Source organism: Sciurus carolinensis, chromosome 2 (genome assembly GCF_902686445.1).
Source record: "Sciurus carolinensis chromosome 2, mSciCar1.2, whole genome shotgun sequence".
Lineage (NCBI taxonomy): Eukaryota > Metazoa > Chordata > Mammalia > Rodentia > Sciuridae > Sciurus > Sciurus carolinensis.
The window spans coordinates 110725677-110747123 of record NC_062214.1 but is presented as its reverse complement, the minus strand read 5'-3'; the positions used below and the strand labels follow the sequence as shown (position 1 = coordinate 110747123).

At 40.3% G+C, this 21447-nt stretch overlaps 1 protein-coding gene and 1 non-coding gene across 6 annotated transcripts in view; one reads left to right on the top strand and one right to left on the bottom strand.

The window, feature by feature from the left end:
• Positions 1–21447, top strand: part of Mapkbp1 (mitogen-activated protein kinase binding protein 1) — a 51698-nt gene that overhangs the window by 5207 nt on the left and 25044 nt on the right. For 4 of the 5 annotated variants that reach the window (XM_047539568.1, XM_047539569.1, XM_047539566.1 and 1 more), the window contains one exon: positions 20366–20457. In XM_047539568.1, coding sequence (XP_047395524.1) covers positions 20366–20457 — 92 coding nt within the window. Of the gene's footprint in view, positions 1–20365; positions 20458–21447 lie in introns of those variants that run through there. The other variant, XM_047539571.1, reaches the window with a different exon arrangement.
• Positions 5725–5798, bottom strand: Trnaa-ugc (transfer RNA alanine (anticodon UGC)). The gene has a single exon. It is a non-coding gene; the product is annotated as a tRNA-Ala (tRNA).

The window sequence follows — 21447 nt, the reverse complement described above, 5'->3', positions numbered from 1 at the left end:
AGGGGGAAAGTTATTCATTTTCAAAGCATGTGTGAATCATTAGCTCTAGCTTAATGGCTCTCAACTTGGGAGAGAGGTGAAAGGCCACAAGGCATCAGAATATCTGTGTAACATTTTAAAATACACATTCCTGGGCCCCATTCTATCTCCGTGGAATCAGAACTTTGAGGATGGAGTTTGGTAGTTGCGTAAAATGTTAAATTCCATCTGATGCCCACTGCTGGTTATGAAATCCTGGACTAGGTTCTAGGATCCTGAGATCTGTTTCTTTGTACCCAACTCCGCACTGTGACTTCTTTCTGAAAGTATGTCAAGCTAGCCCAGTAAAGTATACTCTCTTCCTTGAGTAATTTTTATCTCTTCTGTGTCTTCTAGACATATTATTCACCAACTACTATGTCAGGGATCAGTTTGATGGAACTGCACATTGTGAGGTCAGATGTGAGGACCTGATCATTGCCTTACTAAGGCAAATCAGCAGGAATTTCCCCTGTGAGTAGTAGTAAGGAACTTTATGATGATATCCCAGAGTCCTGGCCAGTCATTTTTCTCACCATTCCACTACCCACTTCGCTTAGAACTCATAGGAAACAACAGTGTTTCAGTGTTTGATACAGATTCTCTCAGGCTCTCCACCTAGAATATATGAAGAGCAGAAGCCCCTGTGGCTAGCCTCTCACAGTCCTTTGTTGAGTGACCGTGGTCAAGTTCACATTTTCTGTCTCTGTTGTGTTGTTATTGTTAAACTGTTAAACTAAATAAATATATATGTGTGCGTTTGTACATGTGTAAGTTGTAGATGGGCACAATACCGTTATTTCACTTATTTTTATATGGGGCTGAGGATTGAACCCAGTGCCTCACACATGCTAGGCAAGCACTCTACCACTAAGCCATAACCCCAACCCTTCTGTGTGTTCTTGAGTTAAGCTTGTGGAGTGTCTTGAGATCCTTGGAACAGGTGGTTTACCAGGAAAAGTTTCAGTATTCTCCTGGTTTTGTTTGATCTTTGTTTCATCTTCCTTCCGGTGTCTGCAGCTGCCCTCAGCCTTCAAAATGATTCTCATCAGAGAGAGATTTCTCTCCCTGGGCCCAGCAGCACATCTCTTCCTTTACTGTCTAAAAATAGTCCAGCCTCTTGAAGCTCTGGATTGTCTTTTGGAGTCTTCCTACATCTACTTGGCCTCACTCATTTCATAGTTTTCCAAGCTTGTTTCCCCTCTCTCACTTTGCAATTTAGGGCAGGTTCCCCTGTTGGATCAGTTGAGTTACTGTCTTACTTCCTTGCAGTATTTTGAATGTCTTTGGACCTTGGTATTTTTCTCACTTCACTGCTCTCTTCCATTTGTCTTCCATGTGTGTTTCATTTCTTGACTAATGAAAAACACAGGTAGATGTGAGACTTCAGCCTGACCTCTGCAATCTTCCCACCAACCCTGGAATCTCAAATTTGGGCTTGTGACTGTTATCACTGCCCTTTGTTTGAAGAATAGTCCAGGGCTTGAAATTTGGGTCTGTTTATTCAAACTAAACTTCTCTGAGAACATGATCTGTTGTGCTGTTCTCAGCATTCTGATGGTTTTCCTTCATGTTCAGACTGCAGTGTTGTGAAGTAAAAAAAAAGGCTACAGTGTTTCAGTAGGATTTGTTATATTACACATGCATTCCCACTACTACAAACTAAGCCTTTCCTTTGGGCTCCATTGTTTAAAGTAAGGTAAGTCCAGGTTTTCTGCCAGTTTTTTCACAGCAGTTCTTAGTAGAGGTATAGAATGAGAACTACCCACTTTCTTGGGTGTTAACTACCCTGTTAATGGATTTTACCTTCTATTGCTTCTTTCAAAAAAAAGCATGTGTTGGGGGAATGAAAGTGAGTATGACAGCAGTCTGGACAGTGTGGATCTTTAGGGTTTTTTGTTTATTTTTTTATGGTACTGGGGATTAAACCAAGAGTTACTTTATTACTGAGCTATACCCCAGCCCTGTTTTTTATTTTTGAAATGGTTTTGCTAAGTTGCTGAGGCTGGCCTCAAACTTGGTATCCTCCTGCCTCAGGCTCCTGAGTAACTGGGATTACAGGCATGCTCACCACACCTAGTTTAGGGTTGATATTTTCGAATGTTCAGATTTTTCCAAATCTTTCCTTCCTTCCAGTGGTTATAGCAGCATATCCATAGTGCTTCTTAATTGACCACAGTATTTTCCTTTGGTTTAAAAAAGCACTTACAGAAGATTGAGTATATCATGTAGCTGTCTCCTCTTAGACTTCTGTAGAAGAATTTACTTCTCTCTTCATTACAGAGAATATTTGTAAAGCTTTTTTTGTTTTTATTGCTTTCCTAGTCTACAAAAAATTTTTTTTGAACTGGATTTCTAAATTTACACATTTTATCTCTCTCCCTCAAGTTGAGGTGAAGCTAAAGTCATTCAGAGTTGAAATTTAAATTTACTTGAAGATTTTGGAACAACCTTTTGTGAAACCATATGGCTGATTTTTTCCTCCAACTTTGCTCTTTTGGAGGAATCCTGAGAAGGAGGATTCCTTTTTAGTTCTTCAAATTTCTTTTTCTCACAGTGCTGGCGATTGAACCCACGGCCTTGTGCGTTCTAGCAAGTGACTACCACTGAGCTATACCTAACCCCCCTATTCTTCAGGATTTGAATGATGCTTTTCTTCATACTGAACTTGACATAATTTCAAACTTTTCATTATCATTTCTCATCGGTTTTTGAGATCTGTTTTCCTTTAGGGTGCTCCTGATTTTTTCTCCATAAGTTCAGCTGACCCTTTTAAAGGTGCTAGCACTTAAATGTAAATCTTTTAAAAAATTATGAAATATAACACATAAGAAAGTTTATGAAATGTAATACTGTATTATAAATAGTTATAAAATGTTCTATGTATACAACCATCCAAGTTAAAAAAAAAAAAAATAGAACAATGCCAAGGTGTTTGCAGCTTCTGAAGATAGGATGCTAATGGTGTCATCAAGGTATTTGAAAATAGAGATGAGGTTTTTATCTTTTATCTTGTGTGTTTATGTGTGTGTGTGTGTATGTGTGTGTGTCACTGAGGTTTGAATCCAGGATCTTACACATGCTAGTCAAGTACTCTACCACTGAGCTACTGAGCTACACCCCCAGCCCTAAGATGATTTATTTTTAAAAATTAATAGACCTAAGGACTTAATTTTGACATTTTGTTTTTCAAGTTTCTTTTCCTGACTGTATGGATTTATGCCATTCAACATTTTCAGGTAGTATGCTTATTAGAACCACCATGTCCAACCTTTGTTAGGCAACTGGCAGTGCTTTTGTTCTGATAATAATAGAAATATAGTATTTGCGATGGTAATAATAACTAAGACTTATTGAGCCTTTGCTATGTACTCGTACATAGCATATGCATTTTACATGTATTATTCAAATTTTATTCAACTCTACCATAAATACTAGTACTAATCCCATTTTTGTAGATGAAGAAACTGATGATAAGAGAGGTCAGGTGAGTAGAGGATGGTTACCCAATTCATAGACTAAGCTGGAATTCAAACCTAGGCTTTCTTTAAAGCCCACATTCTTTATTCAGTTCTCCTCCTGAGGAGTCTGTATGTTCAAAACATTACACTGAGCACAAAAATTTGTATAGCTATAGCCAAGAGTCACCTCCTACATTCAGCTTAGGAAAAGGCATTTCCTTTAAAAAAAAAGTACACTTTTTCTCCAACATTCCCTGTAGAAATCAATCTAATTAATTTTTTAGACTTATTTAAAGCCATCATTCAGTAACCCTTATTCCTCTACATTGCTTCTCTTCTCACCCCCACCTCCAGATTTCCTGAGTTTTACCCCAACTTCTTGTTATGTGGTACTGTTAGGTTGTTTTTGTTTTGTTTTGTTTGTACTTGGGATTGAACCCAGGGGTGCTTAACCACTGAGCCACACTGTGGTACTGTTAGGAATTATGCAACTTGTGGTTTGGTGGGAACTTGAATCAATTTGACAGAGTGCAGCTGCATGGTTCCAAATCACTGTAAGCCACAAGCAGTTGCTCCTTCTCTGTTGAAGTTGGATGGGGAGTGAATTGAAGACCTACATATGCCTTGGCCACTTTTGTGTGTGGGTATGACTGAGCTTTACTCTGGTGCACTTGGTTGGCAGGTTGTTGTGTAGCTTGTGTTCTTGACTAATTGCTAATGCTACCCAAGATCTCTTCCCTCTGAATTCCACCTCTTTGTTACCTCTATAGCCCACCACTGACCTTGTTTTGAAACTGTGGAGAGTAGCTAGATCAAAATGCCTCCCTCCCTCCCCCGCGCTCTCTCTCGCTTTCTCTCTCTTTCTCTTTCTCTCTCTCTCTCTCTCTGTGTGTGTGTGTGTGTGTGTGTGTGTGTGTGTGTGGTGTTTGTGTGTGTTAGGGAAGAATCTGAAATGTTCCATGCCAGGACCTGACCTGAGTGATAACAGTTGGGGTTCAGTGAATTTGACCATAAATAGAAATAAGGTCACTTGCCCACCTGACTCCTTTTGGCTGTGTGGATTCTAGGGTTCTAAAGTTCCTGAGTAAGTGCCTTGCCTTCACCTGATTTCAGACTTGAATTATTTTATTTCTTCTCTCAAATAGGCAAATGTGATTTCACAGGATAGTACAAAAGCATGGGATCTCAAGGCCTGCTTCCCTGCACTGCCTGAGCAGAGGAAGCCCTAAGCCAAGTGGGTTGGATGGCATGCAGCCTACAGGTAGTTTGCTATAGTGGGCAAGGAGGGAGGCCAGTGGAGCATGTTCAAAAACCCTAGCTCTTGCCACCTTCCAGCTCCTGCCTTAAGAGGAAAAACAAGCAGCTGCTTGTCAGCAGGCAGTTAGGCCTTCCTCTGCTACTCTGACAGTCATTGGTTGGCTTCTATTTGCTAGAGTACAGTGTCTGCACACCGTGATTGTTTTCATATGACATAATAACCTGCTGCAGACTTTTCTGTCTTTCTGCTTATGATGCCCTTCCTTCCCCAGGCTGCTGGGTCTCTCTTCTGAGGACCCTACTGCAACTGTCACAGACTTTGCCTCATAAGAAACTCATAATGAACTAGTGAACAAGGCTTCTCGAGAATTAATGTGTAGACCCCTGGAACTGGGGTGGGAGTGGGGCAGAAGTATTGCTAAAAGGCAGATGCAGGCCCACCCTGAGACTCTGCATTTCTACCAAGCTCCGAAATAATGCCCAGGCTGTCTTCCTTGGGCCACACTTTGAGTAACCAGGTAGTCTGAGTATGACTCGGGGGGGAGTGTGTATATTGGGGATGGGGAGCAATATCCTCACATCTGAGGGTGCTGACCTTTCTCATTTGTAAAATTGGAATACTAATGCCTTCCAGGGCTATGGTGAGGGTTAAATGAGATTTAGTGAATGTGAAAGCACATTATAAGGCCTAAATAACTTTACGGCTTTAAGAGGTTGCTAATATTATCAGGGTTCATAAATTTCTAGAATACCATGTAATTTTCTTCTCGTTTGCTGGCAAGATTTTATTCCTTCAAGTTTCCATTTATGAGAAGTTCTTTTTTTTTTTTCCAGGTTCAGCTTCTTTCACTCCAACATTTAATAATGACATATTCTGCATGGCTTTTCTTTGTGACCTGTCCTTAGTACCTTTTTCTTGCCAGTGTTCTAACTACTGACTAGTTACTGACTAAAAGGAGGGCTTAGCAAATGTTCTTTTTTTTTTTTTTTGCGGGACTGGGGATTGAACCCAGGGCCTTGTGCTTGCAAGGCAAGCACTCTACCAACTGAGCTATCTCCCCAGCCCAAATGTTCTTTTTTGATACTAACTACTGTGTAATTTATTTCAGGGCTACAGATCTAAGTTTTTTAAGAATAGAAAAAGAAAGTCAAACCAGTGAACTCCAAGGGGTTGGGGAGTACTAATTTTCTGTCAGTATAGAAACTACTGGGGTAATGAGCATGCTTTTTAACCGCAGTGGCTTCTCCAGGTATGGGAATAACTTTTTATTTTAGAGCAAATTCATTTATACTGAAAAATAATTTGAGAAGTGAGTTAGTCCTGTAGGTTCCTTTCAGTCTAAGAATTTACAGTCAGTATAAAAACATGTTCATTTTATAACCTAAGTCTCTAATGTTGTGACCAGAGTGAAATATTCTTTTTAAGTAATTTTTGCTTTTAAAAACAAGATATGTGAAGATGTCATATCTAATTGTACTGTTTGAAAGCATACATTTATCCAACTTGCTTAGAGAACAATTTGATAGTATATATTAAAAGAAAATTTTATATATTCCTACCTTTTGATCCAGCAGTTATAATTTTGGTGTCTTACTTCATACACACACACAACACAAAGGTTGTAAAATTGACATTTTTTGGTGTTATTCATAACAGTGAAATCTTTGAAGTTATCTAAGTAGTTATCATTAGGGGATGGGTATACATTCATGAAATTAAATTCTCTGTACCTGCTAAAAAGAATGAGATCAGTCTGTACATGTGGATGTGGAAGGATATATAAGATAGAAATGGGGAAGAAAAATAAATTGTATAACAGTTTCTTATGTTAATGACTATTTGTATGTTGGTTAAAGCATATGCATGTGAGCATATGCATATAAAAAAGTGAGGCTATAAATACCAAATTGTTAATGTTGGTTATCTCAGGGAGGGATAGTAGATTATGGTGGGCTTTCACTATCTACATTATATATTTCTGTAATGTTTGAATTTTAAACAATGAACTTGTATTATTTTTGTAAGTAGAAAAAATAATAAAGATGAATGTCTCTCCAATTTAAAAGCGTTTCATATTTAAATCTAAAATGTTTATAATTTAAAATCTGTGTATTTTGTTAAAGCAGTTATACACAAATATTATTTAAAAATATATCTCAAGTAACAAGCTTAGTTTTTTTAGTAGTAGTAGAACATTAAAATTGTTTTTTCTTGCAAATCCATGATTAGAGCTTGTTTAATTTTACATAATTCATTTCTACATATCTTCAAAAATATTTTCTTGGTTAGTAAGTTCGATAAAATATTTTTGATACTTTTGAAGTACATGGGCTTTCTGAAAAGATTTTAACAAGTAATATAGAGAATCATAAACAAGAAAAGTCTTTCATAATTCCAACACCCAGAGATAACATTGCTAATACTCCCATAGATACATCTATTTCTGATTATAAAGGACTTTGTGTGTGTGTGGTGGGAGTGTGATCCTGGGTATTGAACTCAGGGGTGCTTTACCACTGAACCACATCCTCAGCCCTTTTTATTTTTTTATTTTGAGACATGATCTAAGTTGCCAAGGCTGACCTCGAACTTGCATTCCTCCTGCCTCAGCCTCTGGAGCACCTGGGATTACAGGCGTGCCCTACTGTGCATGGCTGTAAAGGACATTTAACTCTCTTTTTAAGCATACCTCCTGCCTCAGCCTTCCAAGTTGCTGGCATTATAGGCATGCACCATTGTGCCATCTTGAACTTATTCTTTATAATTTAAGTCAGATTTGTAAAGATGCCATGCATCTTTACTGATAAGGGATAAGAGTATTTGTGGTGACTTATGGCACATGGATTATGTCATTCAGGCCCTCCTCTCTCTATGTGGAAAGGCATCAAAGTCTTGCTTCCTGCTCCATCTTCTTGGGCAGGCAGTGACAAATAGTTGGAGAATTCTCTAGAATTAATAAGATTAACCAGAGTATTCATAAATATTTTTATTTAAGATATTCTAAAATATATTCGATTGGGTGGTATGGTGGTGCATGCCTGTGTTCCCAGTTACTTGGGAGGCTGAGGTAGGAGGATCATGAGTTCAAAGCCAGCCTCAGCAACTTGGCGAGGCCCTAAGCAACTTAGCAAGACCCCGTCTCTAAATAAAATATAAAAAAAGGACTGGGGATGTGGCTCAGTGGTTAAGTGCTCCTGGGTTCAATCCCCAGTACTAAAAAAAATAATTTTTATATGTATAAAATTAATATATATTTATATATACATATATATATATATTTTAATTGGGAGGCTGATTGAGGCAGGAGGAAAAGGAATTTGGTATTTAAAAAGTGGATTCAGCCTGGCATGGTGGTACATGACTATAATCCTAACTCCTTTGGAGTTTGAAGCATGAGGTTCCCAAACTGAAGGCTAAACTCAGCAATTTAGCAAGACCCTGTCTCAGAAAAAGGGCTGGAGATGTAGCTAAGTGTTAAGAGTGCCCCTGGGTTCAATCCCCAGTACCATAAATAAATAAATAAATAAATAAGATTCAACAGACATATTAAACACTGTGTCCTGGGCTATAAGCACCGAGTTTTATGAGACAGAGCCTCTGCCCTCCAGTTGATTATAGACTAGTAAGAGAGATCAGACAAATTCATAAAGAATTCAGTGGTACCTGCTGTGTGGATGATGCAATTAAAATGCTGCTGTAAGAGTACCGAGGAAGTGTATAACTAATTAGAACAAATAAAAAAATTTGAAAAATAATTTAAATATTTTAAAAAAGAGTACAAAGGAGGGAGAAATAATTTTTGGCTAGGTGATCATTGAAAGGTCAGACACAGGGGATGTTACATTTAAGCTGGTTCTCAAAAGAATTTCAGGATGTAGTAGAAGGGGAAGGGCATTTCAGGTAGAAATAGCTAAAGCCCTGAAACTTCTTTCCAGAATAATGAATAATTCAGATTGACAAATACAATATATATAGGTGAGTAGAAGGAAATAGAAGAAAAACAGAACCAATTGATGCTAGGCTAAGATAATTATACTTCATTTAGCTGACAGTAAGAGCCATTGAGTGTTTTTGAACAGCAGAGAGACATGATCCAAGCTCTGCTAATGAAAGTTTACTCTGATGGTTTAGGGGAGGGAAGGACAGGGTGTACAGTAAGATTGATTTGAAAGACATTGTTACATCCAGGATTGTGTGCTGAAGGCCTAAACTGAAGTGTGGCTTTGAGAGTGGAAAGGAAGTAAGCATTTTGTAGAGAATAATAAGTTGAAGAAACATTCCCTTTTCTCAGGGAAGCCTCATGGCACAAGTTATCCTGATTGCAGGGGCACTGAGAGCCCTCCCTACACTCATTCTTGTTCCAGGACACACATTCACTTTGCACACTTAATCCAGATAAGGAACAATTAATAATCTCCCCAGTTATTAAATTGGAAACCAAGAGATTAAGAAAACTCGGGTATGTAGAGATAGCATCCCTTCATTCCCTCCCCTTCAGTCTGATGCCTTCCTTACTTCTTCCTCCATCTGCATATAAAAGCAGACTTTCCTACTTCTGACACTGCAATGCCAGTTGCCTTGGAAATAAGTGTCAGCTGTCCATATTGACTGTAGGTTGTAGCATGGCCTGGACTTGGGCAAGCTCTGACCACATGGGATCCACTGACATTAGGAAAATCTTCCCTTCCTCTTTTCAGCAACCATCTCAGGAGAGGTCAGTACCCATTTTTAAGACTCATTTCAACTACTGATAAGTTTTGGTAATTTTTTAAAAAAGTATTAAAGTTACCATGAGAAGTCCTCTGTTATCCTCCCTACTTCAATCCTGATGCCCTCTGCCATACTGTTTTCTTTCTTTTTGTTTTGTTTTTGTTTTGTTTTGGTTGTTTGTTCAAGAGATGGAGTCTTGGATGTTATTCAGGCTGGTCTTGAACTCTTGGGTTCAAGTGAGCCTCAGACTCCCAAGTAGCTGAGGCTATCAGCACACCTCACTATGCCTGACTGCCCTCTGCCTTCTATCTTGGTTCTAAGACCTATCCCTAATACCCACACAGAGGCTTGGTGACTTCCCTGTTTGCTCTTTTAGAAACTGAAACATTCTCTTGATGTTGGAAAACCTGAACTCCTTTCTTCGGATACCATTGTTTCTGGAACAAGACAGCCCTTGGTGTAAAATCCTGGTTCTTCCACTCACTACTTACTTGACTCCTTTGTCTGTAAAATGGACTTAATACTAGTCCTTCATAAAGTTGTTAAGGGTATTAAATGAGATAAATCTGTGTGAAGTCCTTAGAATAGTTCCTGCTACAGAGAGCATACATTCAGTAAATGGTAGCTCTTACAGCTATAGAGCCTCTCTACACAAGAACCTTTTGACCCTCCATGAATATTTTTTCAGACTGGGAACACTTTTCTCCTCTTAGTCCCAGGAGTGGTTAAAATTGGAGAATAAAATGACAAGATGCTTTAGTTTAATAGTTCACAGACTGATCATTAGAACCGTCATTAGAACCACCTAGAGAGGACTTTAAAAAAAAAAAAATTGTATTTTTTGACAGCAGGTTTGGCTATGTTGCCCATGCTGGCTTCTAACTCCTAGACTGTAGCAATCCTTTTGCCCCAGTTTCCCAAGTAGATGGAATTATAGGCATGCCCTATCACACTATCTTTGAAGTACTTTGTATCTTTTTTTTTTTTTTTGCGGTACTGGGGATGGAACTCAGAGCCTTGTGCTTGGGAGGCAAGCACTCTACCAGCTGAGCTATCTCCCCAGCCCCACTTTGTATCTTTTGATTCAGAATCCTTTTTTTTTTTTTTTTTTCCGGTACTGGAAATTGAACCCAGGGGTGCTCTATCACTGGGCTATATCCTCAGCCCTTAAAAAAAAAAGAGAGAGAGAGAGAATCTGGCTAAATTGCCCAGGTTAACCTCAAAACTTGAGCTCCTCCCATCTTAGCCTCTCAAGTAGCTGGATTACAGGCAGGTACCACCATGCCTGACTTGATTCAAAATCTTGAAAATCCCGGCACACACTCTTGAAAGAAAGAGAGAGAGAGAGAAAGAAAAGAGAAAAGAAAAGGAAGGAAGGAAAAGAAAGGGCTGGCTGGGGATGCAACTTAGTAGTAGAGTAACCCTGAGTTCAATCCCCAGTATTGCAAAATAAATAAGTTAATTAAATAAAAAGTAGGTGCCAGCTGGGGAAGGGGATATAAGAATGTAAAGAGGACTGCTATTTGAAATAATAATAATTCTCTAAATAATTTCGCTGATAGACCAGTTTTGGAATCCTTTGTTCTAGTTTCCCAGTCTCAGGGGTTTATGGCAAGAGAATCTCTAAGGTCACCTCCTCCCAGATTTACCTTCCTTACAAGTGGAGGCTATTTTAATTCCAGCACAGGGGAATTAACTCAGTTCCAACTAAGTCTGAGCTATTAAGCAGGAGAGCCTGGTTTTTCTGTCTAATTGTTGGTTTCTGGAATCCTTTGTAGTATAGATAGTGAAACTGTAAATCAGCCAAACTGGGTAGAGATAAGGAGCAGAGTCAAGAGGCCAGGTCTGTTTGCCTGTCTTGGAATGGCCATTTTGCCCCTACCTACCTTTGATCAATTGGCACTTTGGACTTTGAAGGAGTCATAGTAAGTGGTGTTCCCCACCCCCATCCCAGGTCCAGTCTCCCATATCTACCCAGTCATCCAAGTTTCTGCATAAAACTTGCTGACCTTGGGTTTTCCTTGTGGCTTTTGCATAAGTGGCAATTCTCAGAATCTGGCGGAGAATCTTCTTTGTGAGATTAGAGTGTAGTGTGTGGTCAAGAGACAAACATAGTTATTCTTAACCTGCAGGCAGGGAGGGCAGGGCAGGGAGTGCTTTCCCTTGGATGGATCTCTTAACGTGCTTGTTTATAGAAATAGAAAGCCATGGTTTGTCTGAAATGACTTACAACTCAGGTATTTATAACTTGTATTGAGTGGAATTGAGAAGTGGGGGAAGGGAGAAGGAAGAAGGAAGCTGGTGGCAACAAAAACAGATTGATTTCCTCCCAGTTGCTAGAGTTTCATTACTAGTTTCAGGTCAGCCAAATCGTAGGTGACCCCAGCCTTGGTGACTTTGGCCTCTTAGTTCTTTATTTTGAGGGAACACCCGTTCCCATGCCATCGGCAGACTCCCTGTAGTGTTCCTCACTAAGAAAAGGAGAGAAAATCTTCAGTTTATGCCACAGTTCCAAGCAAGAATCCTTTCCCTGATGCTGCCATTGTCTTGGCTCTCACAGACTGGCTGTTTGGCTGATACCTCTCCTCTAGATCATGAACCAATTGTCTCCAGGAACAGAGAGACAAGATACATACTGCAGCAGACTAAGACAGAGATTAGAGAAGTTTAGAAAACCCTTCCCAAAGTTCCTAGGATTGTGTTTAGGGGTCTGGGACTGTTGGGGCCCCTGTGCAGTACCACCTGCATTGAAGATGGCTCTGGACTCTGGAGAGTCCTTTACTTTTTTTTTTTTTTTTTTTTTTGGCAGTACTGGGGTTGAACTCAGGGATGCTCTACCACTGAGTACATCCCCAGCCCTTATTATTTGTTTTTTAAAATTTTGAGACAGCATCTCAGTTGCCCAGGGTAACCTCAAATTTGTGATTCTCTTGCCACTGCCTCCCAAATAGCTGGGATTATAAGCAAGTACCACCATGCCCCGCTTTTACTTCTTTTAGTGCTCACTTGTTTTTCTAGGAATTTGTTCCTTCACTGATTTCCTGGTTGTCCTCCTCCCTTTAAAAACTAACTGTTGGGCATGGTGGCACATGCCTGTAATCCCAATGACTTGGGAGGCTGAGGCAGGAGGATTGCAAGTTTGAGGCCAGCCTCAGCAATTTAGTGAGCCCTAAGCAACTTAGAGAGATCCTGTCTCAAAATTAAAAGGGATAGGAATGTGGCTCAGTGGTTAAGTGCTCCTGGGTTCAGTCCCTGGCACCCAAAACAACTACAACAAAAAAAGCGGTCTGTTGCCTCATCTCCATTTGCTAAAAACAGGTTTTCCCCCAAGCTCTGTCTTTAGTTTCTCTCCTATTCCTTTTCCTTCTCTTTTCTTCTGTCTCACTGAACTTTCAGTGGTTTTCACCTCTGTGTGAATAATTCTTAAATGTTTGTTTCTAGTTCTGACCTCTCTCCAAGCATTAATTTTACGTTTATGTTGCTAAATTGATTGTTTTGTAGTTCCTCTCAAATATCCTAAGTGCCTTAGATTGAATATGACTAAAACAGACATTATCTGCTCTTGTGTCCTTTGTCCTGACCCAGGTCTTCTTTCTGATCATGGCCTTGTTTGCTATTATATCCGAGGTTCAGAATTTTGAGTCTGTCTTTTTTTCTCCACAGTTGTACAGTGTCCAGTCTTGATAATTCTATTTGCTTTATGGCTTTTGAATGCATTTCTTTCCAATCCCACTATCTTCCATACTGGTCTAGATTTTCATTACTTCTCATCTGAACTATTTTAACAGCTCCCTAAGTAGGCTTCTGCCTAGTATGTCTTACGTACATTATCACCAAGACATAGCTTTGATTGTATCTCCTGCTTGGGTCCTTCCATGGCTTCCCAGAGCCTGCTGATTATCCCACTTGGCTTGACATTCAAGGTCTTTCCTCTTCTGGTTACATTCTATTTCCCCTGACCTAATACTCTCCTATACAATCTTTGCTTTTACCATTGCTCACTTGCTCTGTTATTTCCTGTCACCAAACTTGGGCTCATATAGCTTCCTTTACCAAGGAATCTATCTGTATTTCCTGACTTACAGTGTGAGACCCTTTCAAGAAAGCTTCCTTGTTTCTCTTCCCTGATCTGTTCAGTAGTCATCTCTCTTCCTCCTCTTTGAGCACTTTATATCTTTCTTATGACCTTTATTACATATTGGATTGTTGTATAATAAACCACTTATCTTTCCTAATGGATTTTGAGGGCAGTGGGTATTTCTTCATTTTAGGATTTCCCTATAGCATTCCAGTGGCTTTCAAACTTTTTTGTGGGGTACTGAACCTCATCCAAAGCCTTTTTTTTTTTTTTTTTTTTTTGCGGTACTAGGATCGAACTCAGGGCCTTGTGCTTTCGAGGCAAGCACTCTGCTAGCTGAGCTATCTCCCCAGCCCAAACCCCTTTTAATATTGTATTTTGAGACTGTTCTCACTAAGTTGCTCAGGGCCTCACTAAATTGCTGATGCTGACCTCAAATTTGTGATCCTCCTGCTTCAGCCTCCCACGTCACTAGGATTATAGACATGAGCCATCAGGCCTGGCTAAAATGTTTTTTGTTGTTGTTGTTTTTGTTTTTGTACTGGGGATCAGATCCAGGGGCACTTAACCATTGAGCCACATCCCCAGCCCTTTTTTATATTTTAGTTAGAGACAGTCTCACTAAGTTGCTTAAGGACTTGCTAAGTTGGAGAGGTTGGCTTTGAACTTGGTGATCCTCTTGCCTTAGCCTCCTGAGCCGCTGGGATGACAGAAGTGCACCACTGTGCCTGGCTTAAAATGTATTTCTTAATGTGGGTTGCTCTCAAAAAAGTTTGAAGGTCATGCATGGTGGCTTACTTACTACCTGCTGTGTAACATTTTGTTCTATTGTGTTTATTCATTATCAACTAAATGGATTTCAAGTCTCATTAATAGATTGCAGTCTGCAGGTTGGAACTGTTCTATCTAGAGTGAATGAGTAGCCCAATTGCCTCTGAGCCATCTGTTTTTTCCATCTCCTTTAATGAGAGCCAGAAGAGCACTTAAACACATGACTTTATTCTTTCCTTCTCTCATGAGAATAGGCTATTAAGGGGTTATTCCTGTATCTTATTAAAGTGAGGGAAATTTGGCCTGTCTCTTTTCTTTCAGTAAGATTCAATATTGCCCTGCCTGTTTCATACTAGGAGTGGTGGGGGAGTAAGCCCTTCCTCACAGGATACTTGTAGTAATTCTGCCCACCAGTAGCCTGGTTTCAGGGGAAAGAAGACACTTTGTTTCAGGTTGGTATAGGCTTTCCTCCATCTTAGCACTCTCCACCTGCCAAGCAAAAGCTGGGTCACAACTCAGGTGTTCTCCCTGCTTCTGGGCTGCATTTTGGGTGTGGAGTACAAAGTGGGTGCTCTCTTTTTAGTTCTGTGTTTTAATTTGTGCTTGAAGCATTGTTCCTAGGGTTGTGAATGAATCAAAATGCCAGCTGCATGAGACATTTGTGTTCCAAGACACTGGCCACAAGCAATTACCTGGGCTGTGATATCTCTTGGGTTATGTTTTATTGGCATTTGGATTTTTTTTTGGCGGGGGGGTACCAGGGATTGACCTTAGGGGCCTCAACTACTGGGCCACATCCCCAGCCCTATTTTGTATTTTATTTAGAGACAGGGTCTCACTGAGTTGCTTAAGCACCTCGCTTTTGCTGAGGCTGCTTTGAACTTGTGATCCTCCTGCCTCAGCCTCCCAAGCCACTGGGATTATAGGCGTGCGCTACCGCATCCGGCAGCATTTAGATCTTGATGGTTTGGAGCTGAAGTTTCTGTCAACTTTGGGCCACATTCTAGACTCTGAGTGCATTTTCTCATAGGGCCTCTTCCTTGCCTCAGTTTCTTCAAATGATGCTTGAGTCCAGAACTCTCACACTAGTAGGCTAGTGTAAAGATGCTGCAGTATTCAGGAGGGGTTAGGTCATTGAATCTTAGTGCTCTGAGAACCCCTGGCATCCCTAAAACCCTATTAGGAAGTCCATTATGTTTTCCCTCATTCAACTATATATCCAAATGAAACCAAATTTTCTTTATATGCTTCAATTAGTGAATTGAATGTAGATGCAGATATGAGAATATAGCTGTTTTCTATGAAGGCAGACATTAAAAAAAGGTTGGTAAAAATATAAACAGTGCTACTCTTACTAAATTTTCTGGGGGAAAGTAGTTATCTTTAAATAAAATTGTTAATGAATAATGGGTTTATTATTGTTACTTTTAAATCAATTAATAAAATGTTTGCCATTATAATTTCAAATATAGTAAATATTTGTAGATCTGTACAAACAAAAGCTCTTTGGGGGTCCTTGATTAATTCTAAGAGTATAAAGAGGTCGTGAGATCAACAAGTTTGAGAAAAATCTGTGGGCTAGTTAATCCTTGGTAACAAACCACTTCAAAATCTCCATGGCCTAGTTGGTAGTTTATTTCTTGTTCATCCTACATATTCAGTATGGGTCAGCACAGGGTCTCTGTTCAACATAGTTACTCAGCTATCCATACTGAGGAGCCCATCTTATCACCTGATACCTTGCTTAGTAGTTAGGTAAAGGACTATGTGTAGTGCTTCTTAAAAGTGACACGTTGGGGCTGGAGTTGTAGCTCAGTGGTAGAGTGCTTGCTTGGCACGTATGAGGCACTGGGTTTGATCCTCAGCACCACATAAAAATATAAATAAATGGGCTGGGGATATAGCTCACTCGGTAGAGTGCTTGCCTTGCAAGCACAAGGCCCTGGGTTCGATCCCCAGCACCGCAAAAAAAAAAAAAAAAAAAAAAAAAAAAAAAAAAAAATATATATATATATATATATAAATAAATTATTATTGTGTCCATCTACAACTAAAAAATATTAATAAAAAAAATCACTGCAATCTGCTATGCCGAAGAAAGACTGTAGGAGGCAAAGCCTGCAGGAGGGAAGACACTTAGGAGTTATGAATCGTCCAAGTGAGAGATGATAGTGACTGGAACTCAGTGGTATGCTGGTACAAGTTTACAGGCTGCATGAGAAGGGAAGGAAAGTCTGTATAAGTACTCCCGTTTTGGTGATTTTGAGGCTACCTGTGTACTGTCACTGAATATGGGAAAAGCTGTACACAGTCAATGTTTATGAGTTAGTGCAAGCTGACTCTTGCACACCACAAATGGTACTCGGATGCCTTTAGCCTGTGATATTTGCAAGAGGTGTCCATTCTCTAGGGTGGGTGGAAGCTTTACCACCTTTTGGGAAAGAGAGGGAAAAGATTATCAGAGGAGAAAGAGTTCACTTATAAAGTCCATTGTGTTAGTTTCGCAAAATTAACCTAGATATTGGAGACTTCACAGGAACTCTGGTCTCTCAGATCCTTTGAGAGTGGAGCACAGCCCAAAACCTCCCTGCAAACAGGAAGCTAGTTTGAGTTAAGAACATAAAATAAAAACCAGCTGATGCCCCTGAATGTTTTCCCTTGCTCCTCCCTCTCTGCAGAGCCAAAGGAAACTGCTTTTTCCCCCTTGGATAGCTGATTTAAAAAGCCAGAAAAAGCCAAAACCCATAAATCCTTTGAAAATAAGCCAAGTTTTGAGCCCAGGCAAACTCCTGCCTGTGAGGTTTTCCCAGTCCGGAAGTATGTTCCACTGTGCATTGTCCTAGGAGGAAAGTGACTGAAGAACACAAAGGTGCCAGTGACCCAAGTCTGGCAGAAAGAAATGGTCTGTAGCAGGTTTCCCAAACTAGATTTTCCAGCCCATTTGTAGGTCATGAAATCAACAAAGTAGTCATAACTAGAATTATTATTATTATTAGTAGTAGTAGTAGTAGCAGTAGTAGTTGTCATCATTGTAAGGGGGATTGAACCCAGGAGCACTTTACAACTGAGCCACATCCCCAGTCTGTTTTTTTTTGCAGTACTGGGGGTTGAACCCAGGGCCTTGTGCTTGTGAGGCAAGCACTCTACCAACTGAGCTACATCCCCAGCCCCCCTTTTTGTTTTTTGAGACAGGGTCTTACGAAGTTGCTGAGGCTGACTTTGATCTTATGATCCTCTTGCCTCAGCCTCCTGAGCCGCTAGAATTTACAGGCATGCCCCACCACACTCGGCCCCGGTCCTTTTTATTTTTCATTTTGAGACAGGGTCTCAACTAAGTTGCCCTGGGCCTCAATAAATGACTGAGTCTGGCCTGGAACTTGTGATCTTCCTGCCTCAATCTCCTAAGTGTTTGGATTACAGGTGTGCCACACATATCTTCCAAAATTATTTTTTAATGAAATGGAATATTCTAGAGTACATCACATGCAGTAAAAGTTTTGTGAAACTTTTTAGCTTTATGTTGAAAAAGTACATCCAGATACACATGTATGTATACACTGGGATATAAAGTATATTTCTTACTGTGGGTCATAGTCAAAAAAGTTTGATAATCACTGTTCTTTTAGGACCTGAGTAACCCACATCTCCGTCCTGCTTTACATTGCTGTTGAAAAGTACAAGCTAGTTTCACAATTAATTCTCTGTGGAACTGGATCATCTTCCCACAAAACACCTACCCAAATTCCTATCAGAGGGAAGAGCATCTGAGAGCCCGATGACTTGGTCTGATTCTTTGAGACCAACACTCACACATAAGGAGGGAAGGAACTGGTGCTAATTTGAATCCAAAGAATTTGTCTTAAATGAGATTAACTTGAGGAGAATAGGAGTTATGTAGCCTTTTAGCTCACTGTACTTGATTTTGTGACTTCTGCCATCCATGTGGGTCATGCGCCAGTCTCCTTTCTCTCCTTTGTAGAGGCAGTAGTTATAGCAGGAATGTTCTGGAGCACCCCTTCCTCTGGGGTAATTAAAGGAACAGTGCGAAGATGAATATCCTTCTGATTTCCCCAGGATGATTTTGTGCTCTCTAGTCAGTCAGGTAACTGGGTGCCAAGGGGGTCATTAAGCTGAGAATAGAGTAGAAAGAGGCATAAATTAGGGAAAACTGCCCAGTGTGGTGATTCATACCTATAATCTCAGCTGTTTGGGAGGCTGAAGCAGGAGGATTGCAAGTTTGACACCAGTCTGGGCAATTTAGCAAGACCAAGTCTCAGAATAAAAAATAAAAAGGCCAGGAAATACAGTTCAGTGGTAGATTGCTCCTGGATTCAATCCCTAGTAAAAGAAGGGAAAGGAAGGGAAGGAGAAAAGGAAAGGGAAAGGGAAAAGGAAAACTATCAAGAATATCCAGGATAAGGTAAAGTTAGTTTCTCCCTCATCAGATTTACTGAGTCAACTAGGCCAAGGGTAACTGACAAATTTGGTGCTGGCTAGGTGGCTGTGGTTTGGTGCCTCTACCACTTTATAGATACATGTTGGAGTTCTGATGCATATCCCCAAGAAGGACAGAAGACTGTTGGGGACCTTTCTGGGGAATAAGTTTTAGCTGTATCATCCTGGGAAGCTTATTTTTGGTCTTTGACTAACACAGGGTATTCTTTCCAGCCTAATTCAAACTAAAATGATCCTAGGAGATAACAAAGAGTACTTTCAGTTCTACCACTGAAAGTAAGAGGAGAGATTCTGAAACTATCCTGATGGATTCTGGGTTTACCCTCTCTAGAAACTGGCCTGGAGTGGGTGTCTCTACCCTGCTAAAAGTATGAACATCTTTTAAGTGTCTCTAGTTCACATTGCCCTCCTCAGGTTCAGAGTTTTCATATCAGAGTACCTATTTCATATCAGAGTAGCCTATTTACATGGCTATTCTGCATTCAGAAGCCCCTCTTTCTGACTCAAGGACTTGTGCAAGAAGTGCCTTCTGACAGTACTGGTGGAGACTGGGCCTGGAGTGACCAACAAACTTGTGAAGCAGATCAGGAGGTGGAGGAGCAACAAGGAAAAGCTTCCAGGGCAGTCTGAACCTCGCATGGCATCATCTAGCAGAAAGACCAGTGATAGACTAATTTAAGTTTAGTCCAGTATGGGTCCTAGGGGCCTTAGACAGTGTGGGGTGATAATACTTATGATGAGAGTGATGAATGACTCATGTTGACCATGTCCTTTTAGAATCTCTGAGCACTTTGCATGTTTCCTTTTCATCTTTGTGGGATTTGTGGCTTAATAATAATAGAGTACCCTCAGCATCTGTGCTTTGCAAAACACAACATTAAGCTATGTTTCTGCCTCCTAGGCTCAAAGTCTGTATGAACTGGCAGACGTTTGAGAGGGAGAAACCTCTGATGGAGGGGAAGAACATGATAGAATGCAAAGGTCGAGGATAGTGGATGGGCCTGATCCCAGTGACTTGGGAGGCTGAGGCAGGAGGATTGCAAGTTTGAGGCCAACCTCAGCAACTTAGTGAAGCCCTAAGCAACTTAGTAAGAACCTGTCTCAAAAAAAAAAAAAAAAAAAAAGGACTGCAAATGTAACTTAATGGTGAAGTGTCCCTGGGTTCGATCCCTAGTACCCCCCCCCAAAAAAAAAAAAAAGTTAAGGGATATTATGATTCACCTAATTGATACCTAACATCCTTTTGGTTCTTTATAGATCACAGTGGCTATTCCCTGAGTCTCATAGACCCAAAAGTCCAGTCTAGGAACCCAAGGCCCTAACTTGTAAATGGTGTCTTTCTGGATTGCTTATTGTTCTTTAGTCATGAACTGTGCTTTAACCAGTTGATCCATTTGATTTTCTTTCCCACAGTACCTGTAGACTGAATCCCATTAAATGCAGTTGATGCTTGCTGAAATTTTCCAATATGATCAAAAGTCCTTTGACCTGAACAGAGCTTGGAGAAATCATAACTCCATTTCCCTGCAGAAAGGGTATCAGGAAAGCACTTCAGCACCTCCTTACCAAACCTACTTTATCTATAACATGTCACTTTCTGTCTTGTTCTAATAGGTAACCTTGGAGAAGGTGCTGGGAATAACAGTGTCTGGAGGCAGAGGACTTGCCTGTGATCCCCGATCAGGTTTAGTTGCTTATCCAGCTGGGTAAGTGCCTTGGAAGGGATCTTGTTGTTGCATGGGAATTTATAGCCACGCTAGACCAGTTGGGGTAAGCTGGAGTTTTCTGGCAACTTCTGGGAGATATATCCAGGTTAATGTTTTAGTGCCATTTCTGTAACTAGGTAAAGGCTCTTTGTTGAGTGTTGTCCTTATTGCTATCCTGTCCTTCTTTTTAACCATCTACCCTTACCTACCCACCTACGCATACAAATTCACACTTTATATTACACATGGTTTCTAGCACCATCTTTAATAACTACCTTCTAGTCATTGTCAAAAACACCTTTATTGAGATGTAATACCATACATTTAAAATGTCCAATTGAGGTCTGGGTATAGCTCAATAGAGTACTGCCTAGCATGTGCAAGGCCCCATTTTGATCCCCCAGCACTGCAATAAATAAACAAATATCTAATACAATGGTATTTCGTATTTTCACAAACTTGTGCAGCCATTATGTACAATCATCACAATTGATTACAGAAAAAATTTTTTGCCTTAAAAAGAAACTCTACCTGGGGATGGTGGTGCATGCCTGTAATCCCAGCAATTTAGGAGGCTGAGGCGGGAAGCTCACAAGTTTGAGGTCAGCCACAGCAACTTAATGAGACCCTGTGTCAAAATAAAAAATAAAAAGGGCTGGGGGTATAACTCAGTGGTAGAGCACCCCTGTCTTCAGTCCCCAGTATTAGAAACAAAAAACCCTCCATATACCTGTATGGCATGTACTTGTAGGCCCAGCTACTCAGGTGGTGAAAGCAGAAGAAGCACTTGACCCCAGGAGGTCAAGGCCAGCCTGGACAACATAGACTGTCTCAAAAACAAATTTATCAGGAAAAAAAAAAGAAACTCCATACCCATTACCAGTCACTCTCCAACCGCCCTTCCCAAATCCTCAGCCCTAGGCAACCACTAGTCTACTTTTTGTCTCCATAGATTTGCCTTTTTGGGATATTTCATATAACTGGAATCAT